We start from the raw sequence: 23,012 nt of genomic DNA, 5'->3' as shown, positions 1-23,012 counted from the left end.
GAGGCAACTTCGAGCACTTCTAAAGGAATCTGCTATAAAGCTGCAGAGAAGCAGCATTGCCTTACCACGTCTTCTGACTCCCAGAATGAAAAAAGACAAACCACTGGGAAGGGGGGGGAGGATTCTAGCACATGGAGTCAGATCAGGTAGTCAGAGAGAAGTGAATTACTAGGAGGCAGCCCAGACTCAAAAGTTCTTAGCATAGCTAATCAGAGACTACCTGGAGCATCTCAGAAAATACATACAACTTTTAAACTGCTTATGTTGTAGGGAAAAAAAGGTTTGAAGCCAGCTGGATTTCAGTCTTTCCAGATAGCATGTGGTAGATTTAACTGAATACTCAAAACACACCTAACTTTTATCCAATTCTAAGACAACTGGATTCAAGATTGTTACTAATTTCCTTGTCATTTCCACCAATAAAAAAACGACCACAGATTAAATTTACCATCACACTTTAATAGTTGACTTTCCAGTCCAGTTTGAAACCAGAAAACTTAAACTGAAGATTTCTCTGGACTTGAGAGCTGTGTGTAACTTTTTCCCATTACTGGAATGCAATTAAGACAGCATGTTGGCATAAATTGGGTGAGATTACAGTGAAATGAAATGAGATAGATTAAATAACAGTACCAAACTGTTCATGTTTATTCTGGTATTTAGGGGGATTTGCCATTTTGCAATTTTAAATGGGCAATTTCTTTTAAAACGTGCCCTTTCCATTTACTAAAATGTATTGCAAAGGAATTGGTGACATAGACGAGTATTTATGTCTTGTATACACCAATCTTTATCTCTACCAATTCATTCCTTACCTTCTGAAAATATAATTGAATCAACACTAAAAACCAGTAAATACTGTTTATGGTCATTATTGATGTTAACAAGTTAGTATAAATGAAACAGTCAAGTTTCTATATAGTGACATACAGAGGTTGTCCAGATTTTTAAAAACTCATGGACATTGACATAGCCCTAATTTAGATACCTGTTGCAAAACTTTCTTCAATGAAAGTGTTAATGTTTCCATGTTTCATATGGAGATGGATGGAAAAAGACAGCTGAAGTTGTACAAGAACTATGCTGATCCTACTTACAGCTTGGAGCAACAGCATCAGCTTTTTACTATGGAAAGAAAAAACGATGAGACCAACAAAGCTTACTGAATAAACTGAAGATCATATCATACTGTTTAATACAAACAGTATGGAGCATGTATATGCTATCATTATTTACATGATTTAACAGGTGAAATTAAACCTTTTTGTTGTCATTTAAATCAGAGGAAGATAACATTGCACATATGCTAAATAATTCTCAAAAGCCAGATCTGGAACAGCATCTATATGAAATTGTCATAGCAGCCCCCAGCTTTGGCAAGAAACTGTGAAGAAGTGTTCAACACTCAGTTTCACTTGTCCATTACTGCTACATGTACTTATTTTTTGCTAAGCTGTAAATCTATTTATTAATATTGCTGTGATCATGAATTAGCCGTTTCAACCATTTAGATTTAATCAGCATAACATAGTGTTGACTGAGTGATCTGTAGAGCTAGAAATGAGTCAGACTGCTGAGAACCTCAAAGAATAAAAGCCTAAAATGGACACAAGACATTTTCTCAACTACAACCAGTCCTGCTCCCAAGGCTTGAGTGTGTACCCACTAGGGAACTACTTCCCACTAGGGAACTATCTGCCACATTAATTAATACATAACAAAACTAAATCATGAATCACAATAAACCTCCAGCAATTCAGGATAGTTAGGATCCAAAAATTACTTAAAGTTCACTTTTTGTAAGTGACATTGCCAGAGAGTTAACCATTTAAATAAAAATGTTAATAATCCATTATTAGCCTTGGTTTTAGAAGGAAAAATAAACCATGTACTAAAAAAAAAAAAAAAAAAAAAAAGGAAAAATGGGTTTCAGTTCTTTTATCCTATGAGTATATTGCACACTGCAGTTTATCACATTCTTCAGTTTCTCAGCCATAGTACTCAGGATGTGAGAATCGCAGCATGCAGCAGCCGTAAAGTTTGTGGAGAAAGCATATGGAATAGAACAGTGATATTACTGGATATGAAATGCCACAGTGCTACACTGCAACCTATCAGTATATAAAATTGTTTCACTACACATTATATATATATGTATTTGTGACTTAGGCAGTTCTTACCTGCAGCATATTACATCTTTCTGGTCATCCATGTTCCAAATGAAACAACTACTTAAAAGAATTACTGCTATGACCAGAGAACGAAGAGCTTCTTTTAAGATTATTTCACGACCTTATCTTGTAAGACTAAGAAGAAACATAGCTGATGTTTGTAAGTATCTATGATAGCATTAAATTGATATAAACTATCTAAACAAAAGAATGTTGATAAAAATAAACCTGAAATTTCCTACTCATAAATAATGTTAAAAACTATTTTTTAAACCATCAGAGGATACTACAAAACCAAGCCTTTCAGTAAGATTGTATTTCCTCCTCTATTTTAAGACAGGAATTCAAACAGGACTGCCTGTGACAGAGGGGGACCAAACTCCATTACCAAAACTTACTGATCTTCTGAAAATTTGTCAATACTACATTAAGTATTCATATTGTGGCTTTGACACATGAAAAACATCAACCAGTAAAACCACCCCTGAAAGTCCATGCAGCAGCAATAAATTTTACTTTCCACGCTGACTTCAATTTTGGAATTGTGACTTGATAGGGAGCAGAAGGGGATCCCAGGGATTTTTGTCCTGCTTCCCATTACCTTTAAAATCAGTTTGTTGGTATATGAGGAAAATAAAAATACATGGTTTTCCTGGATTGCTCTCAGAAGTGATTCTAGGTCCTTATTACACTCGGCAACAGCTTTTTTTGGCAAGGGCTGCTTCTCCTTGAACCCAGTTTATCAACCTTTCTTTGGATATAAATACAAGCAGTTGAGGCACTTTTTTGGAGCATGCCATTCAGGGAAATTTTGGTTTTTTTAATTATGTAAGGCAGCAGGAGTTTGAAGATAATTTGTCCTCGATAAAGCAATCAGGCATGACTAACAAGATTGTTGTTGTATAACTCCTCCCTTGGGTAAACCAGTAATTCCAAGGGAACAAAACAAACGCAGGACAGTTATACCTTCTAGACCCAAGGGGAGCAACAGTAGACCTCTACTTTCACTCTTTACATAATAGAACAATTAATTGGAGGAGCCTGAATGAAACAAATCATTCCATCTAATATTCCATTGCTGAGCAATTTGACAAATGAAGAGCTAAGATTCTGTACTTCATGAGATTAGTACTGCCATTTGCCCAGTTTGCATGCCAAATAGTAAGTGAATATTTTGAATACCCTGGTTCTATAGGATTTGTTCAGTAAGCAGCGTAGTAAGAACTATTAATGCAAAGGAGGACTAGCAGTTACTGACTGGAAAATTGTCTCTTAATGGTATTTAAAGTAGCATGTCCATGTCCCGTATTTTTTAGGTCTAGCATATGAATTCAAGTGCACAGAATTTCACCCTGAATCACAGCAAATCTCACTGGTGGGGTAAAACCTATTCTACCCCCAAAAGTATGTTACCAGTGAGTCAGACTAGCACATAAGATGAGCATGCTAGAAAGGAATAGAGTGCATTTAGTTTGTCAGTTTTCTAGTGACCTTCTAAGAAGCTTCATCAACTATACAAACACAGGGGGCCAGAAGAATCTGTCAGCACGAGCTGCCATAACCACTATGACTTGGAGCTCTGTAAGTGGATCCCTACGGGACTGATGCTGTTGAAGTCACGGGAAGTGACTTTCGATCTGGCAGGGTGTGCTTTTCAAATGCGAGACCGACCAGACCTTCACAAACATACTTCTGTTCTTCTCCACAATCATCCAACAATGATTCTTTCCCTTCCATTGTGCATTCCACTCTTTCTGCCATTGGATACTACAGATACCATTCAGTCACGCACATCATTCTCTCAAACTCCTATTTATGAAGTACTTGCTACTGGATAATCCTGTCAGCCAGACACACTGGTCGTCATCAAGTAGGCAAATGCCTAAATAACACAGTCTGGAGGCAGTGAAATAACACAGTCTGTCACAACAGGATGAGAGACATGATTAACCAGCCTAACACTTCTTAAAATCAGTCAATTGTCCATGAACAGAGCAAAGCCCTTACAAAGGCTACAAACTTCACTCCTTTAGCTCAGTAACACCCCAGACAGACAGTTCCTAGAATCACATTTTAAGACTGCATCATCACATAGTGAGACCAAGTCATTGAGGAGCGGCAAAAGCATCTTAAGGGCTTAGAGATTTGGTTTTTTTTCTAGGACTAAAATATTTTGAAAGACTCAACGGTTATACGCTAAGAATAAAAAAAAAGATGTATGTCTAGGATCATACAGCCTTAACTAAAGGCCAAGGAAAATAAGGTTTGGAAACAACTATTGTTTCCCTCTCTCAACAAAAACTGGGTGCCAGCTGCACCCAGTACGTCTCAAAAAAAAAAAAATTATTAACACAAAGCATGACTCATTAATAAGGGAAGTTCAGTTTATGCAAGCATAGGGCTAGTGGCACCTACCAAGATGCAGAACTGATTCTTGGCCAAATACAACTCCCTTTCCAGGCTGCTGATTTATTTTGGAACAGGCCCTCCAAAAAAAAAAAAAAAAAAAAAAATCCACAACTAATACCAGATTATCTAGTCAAGACAATGGTCTCCTCCAGTCTCTAAGCAAAACTATGCAAGGTCAAGAATTTCATAGCACACTGACACCTGTGCACAGCTCAGCCAGGGTCTTTAAAACCAAACCAGCTATAGGCCCTTTCTTCATCCATGCTTTGGCTCTTTAGCATTTAAGGTACAACCAGTCCAAGACCTTGATTCATTTACTGCACTATTCATCAATCTGATGGATGCCTCCTCCCTATGCTTGAATTTCTGAGAATCACACATGGATGCTGTGTTAAGCATTTACTAAAAATACTGGAACTATCACATCTGAGAACTAGAACACTGATAATCTCATTTGACTGATCATAACACATATTGCTCATCTTCAGCACCATTTGTGAGGTTTGGACTGAAGGTCATATTGAAAATAGGGGTTAATACTAGAAGAGGACATACAAATGAAGAGAAAGCTTCTACCCTATGAAAGGCAAATGGAAGTGAGTACCCACAAAGTTGCAAGATGAATGTGGCAAGAACAACAGTGGAGACCCAACCCCAGCTAAGAGAGTCTGTTACTTCCATAACAAAGTAAACAGGTTAGGACTCAAAACCAACCCAAAAGCACAATATCTGTTCAACACACCACAAATAAGCTTCATCAACTTTTCAGCATATATAATACAAATAAGGTGCAGCAGAAGAGTGGAATACTAATATCCTCATGACATCAGAAAGCCTGCTCTGAAGCAATCACAGAGCACCACTGCATGGCAAAAAGGTGAAACAGTTGTAATGTAGCTTGCCCTACTCTTCCAACAGCTTCAGATTATCCTAAAGCTTGATGTTGGGAAGATTAAAAAAAGGTTCTTCAGAAGTAGAGGTTTTCATAGACTTGTTGAATGAACTCCTCCAAAGTAACCAGATGACTTTTACTTTCTATGGCATGTAAGCAACCTTCAGGAGATGAAAATATCCTTCTCATCCCAACTTCATGAATGTCCATTTTATTTCCATGTATTTCAGTAGTTAGAGATATAGTAGGTGACTGAGTATTTGCCTCCTTCTCCCAAGTAGCCTTTATTAAATAATCAATTGGTTTTTAAAACATAGCTTTTAAGCACATTTTTTGATTAGAAAAATATTATTTTTTTGTGAATCCTGGATTAGATAGATATTAATGCTCCCTCTCATATTTTGAAGTAATTCCACATGCTATTTTCTGAAACATATACTTTGTTACCTCTCCATAAGAAAAGAAATACAAGCATTTCATACCACTCCTACAGTCCTGTATTTTGAGCATGAAAACAGCTGGAAAAGTTTAGTTTGCTATACATATATATATATATACACCTCTAAATACACAAGATACTGCAATTCCTCAATTTAACACTACTCCTCTTACCTGAAGATGGTTACAAAAAAATAGTCCTAGTTGCTGTAACTTTTTTTGGTTGGTTTTTTTTTTTTGGTTTTTGTTTGTTGGTTTTGTTTTTTTTTTTTTTTTTTTACAAGTTGGACTATGGTTACAAGATCCTGGATTACAAAATGCTCAATTCCATTAGCTTTTAAACTGACAAACAGGTATTTTTAGGATGATACGTTTTTAAAGTCATGTAGCTTATAGCATCTGCCATCATAACAAAAGATAAAAGAAAGTTAAAAACCAACTTTACACTTTTTACTTAAAAACCACATAAGAAATGCGATACGGAACATACTCAAATGGGAATTTTTTGAACAAACAATATATAGTGTTAACAATACGCATAAGCACTAAGCAGCAAATTTTTTCCCTTCGTGATACTGCTCCAGCAATTGTTTAGTTCCTTGTAGATATAGGACTACAACTAACTGACACTGTATGAAGAGATCTGCAGTTGAAAAATTAACTCGAACAGTACCTCCCAGAAGTTCTATTCCTTTCAGTAACAGAAATGGGATTCTTCTTGTGCTCATTAAAAAGTTATTGTAAATTAAATCCCAACTTTCCCGCAGAAAACCACATATATGAAGATAACACTGCTATTTCTTAAGGTACCTAACAGAGCAGGTAGCTACTAAATTTCCACAGGCAAAAGGCTGAGAGCAAATCTTATGTATTTTCTTATGAAGAAAAAAAACCCAAAAAACCCTTTGAAAATATTGTTAAAGCACTGTATTATGGTTTTAAACTCAAGTAATAAAGCACACCCACAAGGCATTTCTTTCATCAAAATCATGCCGCAATCAAGGGAACCAGCCCTATCACTGTATTATAAAACTAGACTATTACAGAGGGCTCTCCATTTCCCTATGCACCTTTTAACTCTAAAGACAAGCAACTCATTTATATTCAAAAAAGACTCAATTCAAGCATATGAAAGTTTATGGGCAACCCCTATCCCACCTTGTGTCTTAAACAAACTTTCCTTTAGCTAGGACCTGGGCTTTTCCTTCTTCTTCACGGGAGTAAGGTTCAGCCTTTGAAAATAATGACTACTTGAGATCAGCATGATCTTTAAATACCTGCACTAGCCAAATGCATTTACAGTGTTCTTTGTGCATCCTTCCACTCAAGCACAGACCTACTCCCTAGGGATTCAAGCCGTCACATCAGTACCACTCATTTTTGGGCTAAGCCTCATGTGCAGAACATGGCCCATAACACTGTCTAGTGGAAGGTGCTAACTCCAAGTTCACAGAATCATTTAGGTTGGAAGGAACCTCTTGGGATCATGTAATCCAACACCCCTGCTCAAGCATGGTCAGCTACAGCAGGCTGCCCAGGACCATGTCCAGTCAGGTTTTGACTATCTCCAGGGATGGCGACGACTCAACCTCTCTGGGCAACCTGTTCTAGTATTTGACCACCTTCACAGTAAAAAGGTGCTTCCTTGTGTTCAGATGGAAATCCACTGTCTCTTAGTCCTGTCACTGATTGCTACTGAGAAGAGCCTGGCTCCCCCATCTTCATTCCCTCCCATCAGGTATTTATACGCAGTGATAAGATCTTCCCAAGCCTTTTCTTCCCCAGACCGAAGAGCTCCAGCTCTCTCAGCCTCTCATACAAGGCCCTGTGCTAAACCTGCTCCAGTAAGTTTGTATCTTTACTTTACTGGGGAGCCCAGAACTGGACAAAGTACTCCAGATGCATCCTCATCAGTGCTGACAGTAGAGAGAGGAAGGATCATCTCCTGCAGCCTGCTAGCAAAGCTTTGGCTTTTGTTGCCACAAGGGTGCATTGCTGGCTCACAGTCAGTTTGCTGTCCACCAGGACCCTAAGGTCTTTCTCAGCAAAGCTACTTTCCAGCCAGTCAGCTACCAGGATGTACTAGTGCCTTGGGTTATTCCTCAGGGAGCAAGACTTTGCATTCCCCCTTGTTGAACTTTGTGAGACTCCTCTGTCCAGTTCTCCAGCCTGCTGAGGTCCCTTTGAAAGGTGGTACATCATCTGGTGTTAGCAGCCACTCCTCCCAGTTTTATACGATTTGCAAACTTGCTGAGAATGTACTCCATCCCATAATCCAGGTCATTAATGAAGATGTTGAATAGTACTGGCCCCAGTACTGAGCCACAGGGTACACCACTACTGACCTGCCTCCAACTGGACTCTGTACCACTGATTACACCCCCCCTGTGCCCACTCATTTGGCCAGTTTTTAATCCACCTCACTTTCCACTTATCTAACCTCTACTTTATCAGTCTGTCTACTAAAGTCAAGGTAAACAACATGGACTGTTCCCTTGTCTTCGACAAAGCTAGTCACCTCACTGCAGAAGGCAATGAGGTAAATCTCCTTTGTAAATATATGCTGACTACTCCTGATCACCTTCTTGTCCTTCATGTATTTGGAAATGCTTTCCAGGAGGATTTTCCCCATCACCTTCCCAAGGATTGAGGTGAAGCTGACTGGCCTATAGCTCCCCAAATCTTCCTTCTTGTTTTTTCTTGAAGATAGGAGTGATATTTGCTCTTTTCCAGTCTACCGGCACATCTCCCAATCTCCATGACCATTCAAAGATAATAAAGAGTGGCCTTGCAATGGCATTAGCCAGCTCCCTCAACGCTTAGGGGTGCAACCTGTCAGGCTCACAGCCTTCTAGTTTAAGTGCACCCTAATCTGGTCCTCGACCACTGAGGTTCCAGACTTTCCCTCTGGTCTCAGGGGCCTGGAATTCCTGAAGGCTTGTTTTACTGATAGAGACTGATGCAAAGAAGGCACTGAGTACCTCAGCCTTCTCCATGTCATTTGTCACTAGCTTCCCTGCCCCATTCGACAGCAGGCTGACCATTTGCTGTTTCTGTACTTGTAGAATCCCTTCTTGCTGTTCTGCCTGAGGCTGAGGAACTGTCCCACAGCAAATGGCTACTCTTGCTCCTCAAGCCACACGCCCTTTGCTAGCCTCGCAGTGCCGTCCTCACGCATTCTGGGGCAATAAAGAAAACGCTTTCATTCCACTGGGGGGCAGTTCAGGAGTCCAAGCTGATTTTCCCAGCCTATGCTTTGTGCAGTGGAAAGCAACATACCAAAATGATATCTTTCATGTTTTGCTCTTTAAAATATTTATACATTTGTGTATTTCTACTACTATCTCCAATTTCTGTATAAATGGGTAATGTTATAGTTAGGGTAGGAATATAAGAAATAAAGTACTTGGAGGCTCAAGTACTGTATCAGAAATATGCGCCAACTTTGTAAAAACCAACTACATTTTACATTAGGCAAAATAATGAATAAACTTTTCTGATTAGGAAGATGTAAAATAAAATAAGTGGTTTTCCCTGTAAATTTTACTGCAGAAGTCACCTGTATGACTTGTACTTAACCCTTTTCTTCTCATGCAGCATTACAGTATTTCCCCCCCACCCATCCCACAAAAACAAAAAAACAAATATTCCACTAGTTGTTACAGATTGCACTTTTAAAGCACAGACTTGCCAGTCTTCTGCATTTCCAGTGTCCTATTTAAACAGTTGACATACAAAGTCTTCATTTATGAAACTGGAAGATTTCGCCTAAGTACTTCTTTTGATGCTGGAGAAATGTTATCTGGGAAAATTACTTCAAACTCTATAATTAAGTCTCCACGTTGGTCAGGATTTTTGGGAAATGGCAAACCATATCCTATAATTCTTCTTCTCATCCCAGGCTTTACAACTTCATTTACTGTCATGGGTATGGTTCTTCCTTCTATCGTTGGCACATTGATAGAGCTGCCACACAAAGCCTAAAGGAAAATTGTATAATGAGAAAAAGAAATTGGTTAGAACTTTATTTGTACCTACAACTGAATTTGCATTATTTAGAAGAGACTAGCATTCTAAACAGTATTTCCACTGTGCACTACTAAGATGCGAAAATTCAAATACATTGTTTCTCTCTTAAAAAGGGAAAGCTTCAATTTGCCATTGAATATCACAGAATTTACCAATCTTATGCAATGGCCACTGATGGGTAATTGAGCTTATATATCCTTCAAAGACTTTACCAAATAATAAGGTAATTGAGCACAAAGTGAACACTCATATTCTCTAGAAATGTCCAGCTTCTCAGTTTCCATTGGAAATTTAGAGTCCTGTTCCATTTTTTGTTTGTTTACATTGCACAGGAGTTTAACACACTATCAACCTATATTATATCAAATTGCAGAACAACATTTAAGTGTCCATAAGCAGAGGCATATCAAATTTCACAGCCATCTTAGGTGAGCATTTGTGATTCTCAAAGAAAAGCAAATAACTATTTTGGTGCATCAAAATTAAAACATCACAGGCCTTCTCCTGTTTATCCAATAGTTTGTTTTCATTGCTAGGATCTCTGATAATAACATTTTGATGCCTCCAACTTCACCTAACTCAGCACACTTAGTCTATACTGATAATGTCCAATTTACATAACAATGCAGTGAGTCTAAATAGGCTTTTATTTATGAAGGAACTATATTACCCCACATCAACATTAAATATTGTCTTTTGTCCCTCCCTCATCCTATTTTAGGTGCTTTACCTCACTTCAGATGTATTTTTAGTTAAGAAGCTTTCAAGAAGGGAGCTCATAATGTACACAAAGAACTTAGAATGCAAGCAAGAGTTATTTCTCCACCTAATGCTAATTAAGAAAAAAAAACACATCACAAACACTCAGCTACATTAGCTTTTAAATCATGACCATGTCAAGGCTTCAGACCCTTAAGAACTCTGCTTAGTTGTCTTTCAGATTTTTCCTTTTGAAAGCCAACGTGCTTTGACTTGGAACGGCATTTAAAAAAGCTATACCATTTTTGTTGTTATATATAGCTCCTATAACACCTGTTCACAATAATTTATCCTCATGAAATCAATCTCTATGTACTTTGAAATCACACTGAAATAACTTATGACATAAAAAGGCAGACTTAGAATTTGTTGGCAGTGAAAATATTTAAGACATTTCTACTTTGTCCTACAGAAGTAGCAACCATATCACAGCAGTAAGAAGCATACTATATGGAATGTGTTTGTTAATTGTATTTGTGTTTGTTACTTCAGCCTAATACATATTTAGCTAGAAAGGTAAAGTATGAAGATTTAAGACATATCAACCTTTACTCTTACCCTTCCACCCTCAATCTGTTCCACCTCTGTAATAAACAACTTGAAATAACACTCCATTTTTATCAAAACAGCTATTGCTTCCATTATAAAAAACTGTGCTCTGCAGCCACATGTTGGCTTTACAAGACTGAAACTATTTAAAAAAAACAAAACAGAAAACAACTCCACTGCTGCCATACAGCTAGGGCAGCATAGCCACTGTATCGTATTGTAACAGGTTTAAACATTTAGAGTTCTACCAAAAGAGAAACTTACCTCCCTTAAGCTGATCTTAAGAGGATAGATAATATTTGATCCATCTCTCTTGAAGTGAGAGTGAGGTTTATCTTTAATGATAAAAACAATATCAGCTGGAATTGTGTTGGGTGTTTCATCACCTTCTTTTGGAAAAGTGATTTTGGTGCCTTCTTTCCATCCTCTTTTTATCTCAATAGTAAGAATTTTGTCCTCTGTTCGGACACTTCTACCATCTGGGTTAAGCCTTTTACGTGAAATCCTCATCCTTTTTGTGCAGCCATGATAGATCTCTTCCAATGACACTTTAAGTTCATGGATCACTGGGGGATCTTGTTTACGACGTAACTGGCTACCAACTGTATTCCTTTCCCTGGGAAAACCATTCATACTAAAACTAGTGAAGGATCCAAATGGATCACCATCCACCTCCATGTCTTCAGTGTCTCTGCCACCAGGCATCCTCCTTCCAAAGAAGATCTCAAAAGGATTTGTGCCACCAAAGAAAGCTGCAAATGTAGCATGTGGGTCACCATGGAAGGAGTACCGGAAGGTACCACCCTGTCCATCAGGTCCTCCAGCTCCTCCTTTCAGACCTAAATAAGACAAATAAGCAAAGTTAAAAACAAATCAAATATTAGTATAAGTGTCCTGGTTTCACCTAGTAGCTGGTATAATGTTATGTTTACACGGATGTTTTCAGTTGTTGCTAAGTAATGTTTAGACTAAGTCAAGGATTTTTCAGCTTCTCATGCCCAGCCAGCAAGAAGACTGGAGAGGCACAAGAAGTTGGGAGGGGACACAGCCAGGGCAGCTGACCCAAACTGGCCAACAGGGTATTCCATACCATGTGACATCATGTCTAGTATATAAACTGGGGGGAGCGGGGCTGGGAGGGATCACCACTTGGGAACTAACTGGGCATCAGGCAGCAAGTGGTGAGCAACTGCATTGTGCATCACTTGTATATTCCAATCCTTTTATTATTATTATTATTATTATTGTCATTTTATTATTGTTATCATTATTAGTTTCTTCCTTTCTGTTCTATTAAACTGTTCTTATCTTAACCCATGAGTTTTACTTTTTTTCTGATTCTCTCCCCCATCCCACTGTGGGGGTGCAGGCAGTGAGTGAGCAGCTGCATGGTGCTTAGTTGCTGGCTGGGCTTAAACCACGACAATAAGCTTTCCTATTGTAGCGTGTAATGATACCAGAACTGATGAGTCAAAAAGGTCTTTGCAGTAGAGCAAAAGGTCTCCTCTTCACTGAGGACTCACCATCAGACTATGCAGTAATAACTAGTAATTCAATAGCTTGAACAGCAACAAAGTTTCTGAAGCTCTAAAATGACTTCTACTTCAGAAGAACAAATATTCTGACACTGACAATTTTATTTCATATGATTGAAGCCAGTTATTCAAAGAATTAGCATCTTAAAACAGAACACAGGTCTGCTTTACTGGATCTTTTCTTGTTCTGCAAAGTCTTTTAGGAGTTGCATCCCTCTTCAAGATCACTTCTGGAGAAAATTATGCAGTATCATATGCAACATTTTCCATAGTCTCCATAGCTCAGCTTTAACTCAGTATTGGTTAGCTTTACCTCTGTTTTCCTGCAATTCAGTTTGAGTAAAAGGTAACATGCCAATAGTCAAGCAGCCATATGCTTTCTTAATGTTCAATTTAGGAACCCAAACTTATCACAGCTTGTGTTTCTATGATATAAAACAGGTAAGAAACCTGGGAACTCTTCAATGCAGCCACAAATAAAAATAGCTTGGAAATTCCCAAGACCCATTTGGGTACAAAAATCTTGTATATACTGTCACTGTCTCTGTGCAAAAAATCAGAATGTTCTCAAATAGCTTTGTTCCTTCTCTTCTATCTTCCACAAGGAGAAATCTACATCTCATTTATTGCTGATAAGACTTCCCTTACAATTCTCACTGGGCAGTCCCTTGTACTTCCTGCTCTCTCATTCCAAACCTAGCTAAAAATCAATTTTCTTAAATGTTTCTTTCTCAATAGGTAATCTCTAAGTATTTCCTCATAATAGTTAGTGCTCTCCTGTACTGACCATTTCAAGATACCTTCTCTAACCTTCAAGATGAAAGGCTAAGTCTTCTTAGGAGACTTTTATTTTTAAACTTATGTTTGGTTATTTTTTTTTTTTTTTTCAATCTTACAGCAGCTCAGCACTACAGCTGCTATCCTACTTCCATAGCCACAAAAATGTGAAGACTTACATTAATGAAGCATGCATTCCCTAAATTTGAAAGAGAGGGTTTTTTTGTTTTTTCTTGGCTCAGTATTTTAGACCTTCTATGCATAAGCTTAATACTGGTTATCAACAGTAACCAAGTAATACATTAGACTGAGAATGTTTCCCCCATTTCAATACCAGACCATATTAAAAGTACTTAGCAACATGTACTACATCCTTCTGTCACAGTACTGTTAATGTCAAACAAGCAGATCCGTGGATTCAATCTGTGATAGTACAAGGACATCTTCTGGAATAGCTAGCCAAAAGTTATTGAAAGTACATCAAGTTCCTGGTTGTAAAAACACTAAGGTTTCCTCCTTCCTCCCACCCCACCCCACCCCTTTCCCTCACAACTACTAGTTACACTCTCAGATGCAACTGAAAAGCTTAGAGAGCAACCAAGGCATCAGGAGGTATTTCCAGATTCACTGTTCTAAAAAATTCACACTTTGGTTTAATATTATGCCCCAAATAAATAGAAATCTACGTTTTGAACCTCTGCCTTTAAGTATGCAATACTAGGATGCCGAAGGCTGCATTGCTTTATATGCTTTACTTCAAGCTCTTTGGTAAAAGTGACTACAATGGTATTTTTGGGAAAGTGGTTAGGATGAGCTGCTGCACAGGGATCCAAAATGCAAATGAATCCACAGAGTAAATGGGTTTATAATGACATATAGAAAGGAGGCAGAGAGTGAGAAGGAAGAAATACAAGAAGGCAAGAGACCCAAGAGGCAACAAAGGCCTCTGGTATCTACGTAAACGCTTTTTTTCCTAGAATGTTTCAGTAACAGCACTGAGGCTTTGAACATCCGCAATGGAACAAAAGACCAAAAAACCTGCATCCTCTGTAGAAGCTGCAGGTCTTCTACATGAATTTATGGATGTTAACAATGGTATTAAGTCCTACGGATGACAGAGGACCAAATTTTATTATGCATTCATAAGAACCTACACTTTCCCCCAAAGTACTACTATTTAATTGTCCTCCTTTATATTAGTAAAAAAACATGGCCCTGAGTGGACCTACTTGTCACTGCAGAAGTAATTATTTCATGTGGAATTTCTGATACCATACATTTAAGGGGAGGGATGTTAATGACTTCCTCTGTTCCTCAATCATAAGACTGAAAGTCATGCTGGTCAAAAATAAAAAAAAGTCATCCTCTCCAGATAACCATTTTAGGATAAATATGACATTTCTGAGGCCTCATTCTCTTGGCATGTTATCACTGTTTACAATTAAAGCTAAAAAATTGTTCTGGTATTTCATGACATCAGCCAAATTCTTTCCTCTCCAGGCAAGAAGCCAAGGACAACTACAGACTGGACACCTGGGCTTCGGCTCAGAAGGACTGTCCTGCTGAGATCAAGCAGACTGCCCTTTAGCAAAAATTTAAGAAAAGAATACATCTCTTTTCAACTGCACCTCAAAAAGTGCTATGGTAAGGGAAGACAGCAGTAAGAGATCCCAGAAAAATATTTACGGGTCATACGAACTTTTTCAATTCAGTAACTTTTCGCCTGTCAAGTATTTGGGATTTTTTAAAAAACACAAAAACACATTAAAATAAGAAATAAAACTAGATCAGCATTAAAACTCTGCAATACATTTTACATTAAAAAAGCTGATGAGTCAAACTTCCAAGCAGTACAAATACATTGCCTAAATATCAACACATATCATGTTTTCGTGCATCATCTATGCTTATTTTGCTTCATTCAACATAATGAAAGCGACCAATCAGAGTATAACAGAGCCATACATACCTTCCTCCCCAAACTGATCATAAATGTCTCTCTTTTTGGGATCACTCAGCACTTCATAAGCTTCTGCAATCTCTTTGAATTTTTCCTCTGCATGGGGAGATTTGTTTTTATCTGGATGCCATTTAAGCGCTTGTTTTCTGTAAGCCTTTTTGATATCCTCTTCAGAAGCCCCTTTTTCAATTCCCAGGATAGAATAATAATCTTTCCCCATCCTGAGTGTTGGAGGAATTCAGATTTTCCTTGCTGTAAAGAAAGCAGTGTCCAGTGTCTTAGCAACGTAGAGATGCTAGAGAAAGAAAAATAAAAATCAAATTTGGAATTGAAACAAACAGAACTGTTACAAATCAAGAAACTCTCCAATACATTAAAGAAACACTAGACAGCTTCTCTGTATTTCACTCCTTCCCCTGTTGCTCATTTATAAATAATTATACACACTGAACAAGATACAGCCCTCTTTAGAGTCCTCCCATCTACAGTACGTGTCTCCGTTCTTTCTAGAACGACAAATAATACAGGACGTCACTTCCCCGACTGCCCCAGCTGAACAGCCTGCACAGCTTTCACTCTCTCTCCCACACGCACGCATGCGCATGCACACACACACACAGAAAATGCTGAACTTCTATTTCCTCCCTTCTCAAGCAACTAGAAAGTTTAAAGGTTTAATAGTGTGATATAGTGTCTTTCACCACCAGGGCTGAATCCAGTCAGCTCTAAAGACGTAACTGACCCAACAAAAATGCAGTAGCCCATATAAAGTAATTATAGCATTTTACTTCACAGTTTCTATAGAGACAGCTGTACGTACAACTGTTTTCCAAATGTATCAACATGGATTTGTACCCCTTCCAGCAAAGACTATGAAGTATTGTACAGCCAAGTTAACTACAAAGCTTCAGAAAGTGTAACCTCATATATTTAAAAATAAAGCCACCCTAAACCACAGTCAACTGCAGCCATGTACTATTAAGCAGTAAGAAATCAAATCTGAGCAAAAAAATACCACTCAGTTTACCACAACTCAAGTCACTCGAAGCAGACAAAAACTGTTACCCCCCACCCCAGCCTCCTTCTACACAAGAGGCAATATCAAGACTATTATACACATACGGCAATACATCAAGCAAATAGCTTTCCTCTGATAAGATGTTAATAACAGAAGAATACCTGGTTCCTACAAATTTGTTTTACAATACATAGTGCAAATTTTACTACTGAAGTATTTCTCTTGCTCTGCAGAGGCAATGGTAGGAAGTTTCAGTCTGCAGGACTTCTTTTGGATCTTAGTTACGAGCTATAGGTCAAGAAATTACCCCTACTTATCAGTATGGCAATAAATTTCAAGACTGATTAGCATAGCTTGAAAAAGAACTCCTCCCTGGAACAAGTATTAAAATACACTAGTTTTGGTCATATCTAAAAGTTACGTGTATGAAGACATTTCTAGGATCAATTACGAAGTTACTTGTATGAAGGCAATTAGGCTCAATTGCCTTCCTTCTACTGATAAAAAAGTTTAAGGCAGGCAGCGTATAGCAGCCAAGGGACCATCAAACTCAAGTGGAGAACACTAACCTTCTGATTCAGGAAGCATTCTATTTGAAGCTGTTTTCCAGAACCTGTTCTAAATTAAAAGGGGGCTGATCAGAAGACAGAAAATTTCTCCTTAACCAGCGTACTACAAAAAGATTTGGGACTCCCCCCCCCCCCTTTTTTTTTTTGAAACGTGTTGTCCCCCTATTCCTCACATTGTATCTATTCTTTTCCAATTTCTGCAATAGAATTGACTAGGTTCCCTCAATGTATCCAGGATTTGCTTAATATATATATATATATTTTTTTTTTACATTCCCCTTGGAATAGGGGTAGAAAGATGAAGACAGAATAAAGATGAGATTTCATCACAATATTTGAAAAAGCAAGAACCTTTGCATATCTGTAGTTATTATTTCAAATGTAACAGAGGCCAAAGGGTATTGAAAGAAGGAATCAGCTCCCCATGCCACCAAATCTCTTAGGATTTACTTGCATTTTTGGAACACTGGGAGCCACAAGGTTACAGAATCAATTACTTTTACAGGTGAAGGAGGAAGTTGTTGATGAGCTTCACATGAAATAAAGCTAGTCTTTTACTAATCACCCTTTTCTTTTTACCTTTCTTTAAAAAGTGCTACTTTTGTTAATTTACGATTAGCATTTCAGATAAATTCTTGTAGACCCATATCCTAAATTCAGCATTTTCTCCACTATGGAGTTCTGAAAGCAGTAGGTACAATAGCCTGAATTAAAACAGGACTTCAATTGATTTCATGTAAGATGTAATACCACTAAGAAGCTACTTTACTTACACATTTTAGGAGGCAGTTTTAACCTTACTGTGCTCAAGAAGTGGTTGCAAATATGACAGATCACCATCCACACCCTGCAGTTACGATCCAAACTACAACAGCAAACAAATTTCACCACTATCAACAGTATAAGATTTAGAGTAGCCTTAAATTCTCTTGCAAAACTAGAAGTACAAGGAGCTGTTATGCTCAGCTGTGCTCCCATAGTATGGTTTGAGCAACCTCTGGTGGGGTCATAACTTACATCACTTGAAGTATTCCCACCAGTGATAGTCCAAGAAGGACTCCATGATATTTGTGTCATTGTGTTGTCATACAATAGAATTGTCAGAACAGCAATAGCTCAGTAGTTTCAGGACTATTTTTCATTATGTTTCTCAAAACCTCTGGTCGATCAAAGAGGCAGAGGATGCACATGCTAGTTTAAAAAACCATGGTAAAAGAAATTTTCCCCTTGGAGAATATTACATTAAACACTTATCTCTCCTTTTAAATATCAAAAGAATATTCAAGGAGCTGCAATTAGCAAGGCTTATCACACCCCTCCTCCCCCCTCTTTTTGTAAAACACAGTAATTAATTTCCCAGGTTTCATTAAAAGACCAAATAGTCAGGATTTCTTCTTAAATCAAAAGTTTCTCCCCCTCGAATGTCAAAACTTACAGAACAAATTCTGGTAACAACAGAAGTTACACTGGGACTTTTTGCTGACAATCACAGTAAGTGTTCAGGCATCCTTTCTCTCCCTACAGTGGGGAACATGCTATTCTGGCATAAGTGCCAAGTTATACCCTAATTAGATAAGTTATTCCCTAAAAATGAAATTACCTAAGATTCTGAGCAAGATGTACAGCAATGACTATATTACTTCTACTTCCTGCCCTTCATGATCTTCAGATCTTCATGTCAGGATGAATTTAGGCTGGAATCTCCTATCTTCAAAGACGTGATGGGGTAACTGAAGCACCTCCCTCCAGAAAGCATGTTCCTTCTTTTTCTCCATGTTGAGACTTTCCTTTTATCATATAATCAGACATCTTTTGGAAACACAAGTAGGCTACAGTTCCTCTCACAAGCTTATCGAGTTCTTTAAACAATTTGTAATAGATTGAGAGATATGACTCTCTTAGAATCAGTGAAAACTATTATTATTATTAAAAGACTAGCATGCACAAGGTGAACATCTAGTGATCATGCTAATGATCATTTGGGTACATCGATCACACTAGCACTTCTTCAGAAAGTGAAATCGATCTGGTAAGCATGGTAAGTTTTTACATCTTCTAATCTTCTAGTATTAGAGCAGTTTCAAGGACAGATAATAAATCACAGCTGCCAGATTTTTAGAACTCTGAATATCTGATCTTTGCAATTCTTTATTGTTAATTTTGTTATTTTATCCCATATTCCTCTTCAGAGTTATTAACAAAAGAAAAGAAAGGAAAATCCTTCATGCACTCTCAACAACAAGGACTTCTGGCACTGCAGTCCCTTCAAATAAGCACAGATAAACAGAAAGCAGAACAGCTTTTCTTTAAAAAAAAAAAAACAAAAAACTACATCTTTAATTTTACTGCTATAGTCCTATCTTCCCTATTACCATATACATCTAGAAGTGGAAGTATTTAAAAAACTCTTCTAGACTATGAAAAGATTCCACTTCCAATATGTTTGAATAAGATTCTGGGGTTTTGTTTAAATGCCTGAATAAGCGTCCCCTACAAAAACAGATAAGGTCATCACCTACTGTACGACAGATGAACTTATTTATGGGATTATTTTGTTCTTTACAAGTTTCTGCATTTCTACCTTGAGGTCTTCCTCTTTCATAGTAGAGCTTAGAAACATCACAGGGCGTTTTGTCAGTAAACTCATTTCCCAGAGTCCTTGCATTTCAGTCACATCTTTCTTCAGAGATTGACACCTTGTGTCCAAGTACCATGAGGCACCTGCACTGTATGCACACCTGCTCACACACAGTTCTAACTGTAGTATACTGGGATGCATGCTCACTCCCTATCTGGACTTTCACCTTTTACTTAAAGGAGAGGTGGTTGCTGTGATTTGATTTGTTTAGGGAACATTAACAGCACATAACCCAATAGATCCTATGTAGCCAAGGCTGGCCTCAGCTGTGACAAGCCAGCAGTAGTGTATCCTGCAACCTACTCAAGCCTCCCAGAAGCAAGGCACTAAACTACATACGTATAAAATTAGTAAGGCCATAATCTAAGACTTTGATTAAGAGTGCTCCTGAATGAGTGCTAAGCAACTTCTCAGACATACAATCCAGTAATGCACTTCACTGTGACACCACCTCAAAAACATAATAGATAAAAAAAAACCACCATCAATTAGCTACCTTTCTTCCTCATTCTACCACATCAACATTTCTCTCACCGATATATCACATGATGAATCAATTAACCATTTATATCATCAGTTCTTTGTTTACACAATCTTCAAATACAACAGCTGCATTCCATTTCAGGCATACAGAGAAAAAAGGTTTTATCATCACTGTAGTATCAAATGGTATATATGAAGCTTTTGCTTACAGTCAATTCTGTAAACCAATTTTCTGCCGAACTAGGTAGTCTCAGATGTGTCTTCCTGTTCTCCTAAGCTACTTCAGGGTACTCTTATTATGCACAGAAAAAGTTAGCAGCCTACATTTGTTCAGCGCTTCTTTACATCCGTGTTATTTGTTACGGTCCAAATTAAAAAACAAATACATAAAATGGAAATTTCAGTTCAAGCTTTTAAAGTTGACTGGGGAAAAAAATTGGTGAGTCTTCAACTGTAACATATTACTAAAAAGCTGAATAAACTATTGAAAAAATTTATTAATTCTCAGGAAGACTGAATAGAATTTTGAAACCATACAGAACTTGCCTAATACAAGCCTACTCTTATCTACAGAGGATTTTCTATGTTCTTTGATCAAAAACAAGAAAGTGGCATTCACTTTTGTAATACAAGACTTCCTTTTTTAATCTAAAAATTAATCTAGAAACACTAGGAAGCTGAAAATTGTTCATTCAACAGTTCACTTCTGAGACAGAGTTTGACTACTCATTCAGCATTCCACTTGAGCTAGTATTTCAGTGAAATAATTGTTGCTTTAAAATATCTTTCCCATTATTCTCTCTGAACAACCATAGTTTAATTCACATACATATGGACAAGCACTATACATCATAAGTTTGGCAGAACACTGGGAGCAAGGTCATACCACTTCCAGGTCTTAGAATAGTCACATTGATAAATATTAACTTTGGAATTAGTTGCTTTCTTTAAGGAAACCTTCACAAGAACAGCTGAAATAAATTAAGGAAACATTCACAATAATAGTTACACCGAACTCAAATTCTAGATTAATCATAAATTAGCACCAGTATAAGGTTATTTTAAGGAAAAGCTTCTAAGCAGAACAGAGTCATTATTCCCTGAAGTATCTTTAGTTGAATAAAAATGCTCATTATTTCCTTTACATTAAGCCATTTCTTCTGCATTCCTCACCTATTAAACCTCAGAAACAAAACTGAAAGACAGGACTAGATCACAGAACAAGTTAAAGAGCAAACAAAACCACAAAGGCAAATTCCAGACAGATCACAACTATAAATACACATGTGCACATAAATGTCAAGGGAGAGGAGCCAAATCCTTCCCTGGAAAAAACTCTTTCACAATTAAGTATCACAATATTTGCAAACCCACACCAATTAATGTAATAAATTGGCATTTGTCTACAATGGTTTGAAGAAAGCACATCCATATACAATAGGAAAATTTCTTATAAAATAATCCATTATTTTCCCAGAGAATAAAATTTTGACAATGCCTTTTCTCCCCACCATCTTTAACTGCATGTAGTTGTTAACTGAGCTACGTTTATACTTTCGGACTATGAATAAGACCTTGTACATGCAAACCCCACTCATGAATTCATTAAATAGTTTCACTACAGAACTATTCAGTAGCTGGTCTCATACACACAAATAAATTTTAGAGTTTACAACAGAAGCAACAAATAGTTGATTTTTTTTTTTTAGATATCTAACAGAAAATGCAAAGTGAAACCTGCAAAGCCTGACAGTTCTTTCTAACCAGTCAATGGCCCTAAAAGCTTAGCTTCATTTAGTCACGCACTTCATACCGAAGTAACTATCCAAATTTACCAAATTTTTACTTCAGTTCTCTGCAGAAACATGCTGCTACTGTGACAGAAGTAAAAAGCTCATTGTACATAAGCACTGTGGGGCTGATTTTACAGCCAAATAAATAATCACAAAAGAAAGTGAAATACCACATAAAAACTTTTAAAAATTAATAGAATTACAAAGTTACAATAGACAGTGACATTAACTTTGTTACAGAGCATACTTGAGTAACTAGGCACACTTATTTTATATTTCTATATTGCACACATTATGTCTTTGAGACACTGTAGTTGTAAAACGTTCAAATTGAAATGCACCTCGAAGCATTTATGAGTTTGTGTACTACATGCATCATAATTTCTTTCCTGAGGCACATGCAATTCACTGACAATTGAAGCTTACATTAAAAAGACTTGTTGACTTTTGGTTTCCTCACAGATGTAAAAGGAAGAAATGTAGTGGGATAGGTATAGTCATGCTTTACAAAAATAACTGGCTGCAATTAGAGATATATCTAAGTCATTGTGAAACAGTACTTCATAGAACACGTACCTACTATACTTTCTCTATTTAAAAGTCAATAGTATTGTCTGGAAAGATCTGGTCTCATTATTTTTGGTTCAAGAAGAAATACTAAATGAAACCACAGGATACAAAGTTTTCCAAGACAATTAAATTCATTATATTTAAATTGTATCAGCCCTAGCATCAACAAAAATATTTTCTATTTTATATTGGCAGTATCTGCTTCAAAATAATGTTTATAATATTACTGGAATATACATGAATTTATGCTCCTGCCAACAGGCCAAAGGACATGTTATTAAGGTCTTCTGTGCAAAAGCTTACTTTAAATATACATTCCAGAGTTGACGTGAATTTACAGCTCAAGTTCAAATGTTAAATCTCAAAACACATACTGCTATCACCCAGAGATATACTGTTACCACTTCTGAACTTTCAAAATG

The 23,012-nt window shown here is 37.3% G+C and overlaps 1 protein-coding gene across 5 annotated transcripts in view; it reads right to left on the bottom strand.

Annotated features, from left to right (window-relative positions):
• Positions 1-438: 438 nt before the first annotated feature.
• The window catches only part of DNAJB4 (DnaJ heat shock protein family (Hsp40) member B4), a 34,538-nt gene continuing 11,964 nt past the window's right edge, over positions 439-23,012 (bottom strand). For 2 of the 5 annotated variants that reach the window (XM_069789028.1, XM_069789029.1), the window contains exons 2-4: positions 15,529-15,814; positions 11,512-12,086; positions 439-9,890 (exon numbers count right to left, since the gene is read on the bottom strand). In XM_069789028.1, the coding sequence (XP_069645129.1) occupies positions 9,657-9,890; positions 11,512-12,086; positions 15,529-15,739 (1,020 nt within the window). In that variant the 5' untranslated portion in view covers positions 15,740-15,814 and the 3' untranslated portion in view covers positions 439-9,656. Of the gene's footprint in view, positions 9,891-11,511; positions 12,087-15,528; positions 17,240-23,012 lie in introns of those variants that run through there. The other 3 variants (XR_011325734.1, XM_069789030.1, XM_009928102.2) reach the window with 3 other exon arrangements.

This window comes from Haliaeetus albicilla, chromosome 8 (genome assembly GCF_947461875.1).
Source record: "Haliaeetus albicilla chromosome 8, bHalAlb1.1, whole genome shotgun sequence".
Lineage (NCBI taxonomy): Eukaryota > Metazoa > Chordata > Aves > Accipitriformes > Accipitridae > Haliaeetus > Haliaeetus albicilla.
Note: the sequence above shows the minus strand (reverse complement) of the source record. Positions and strands in the feature narration are given on the sequence as shown.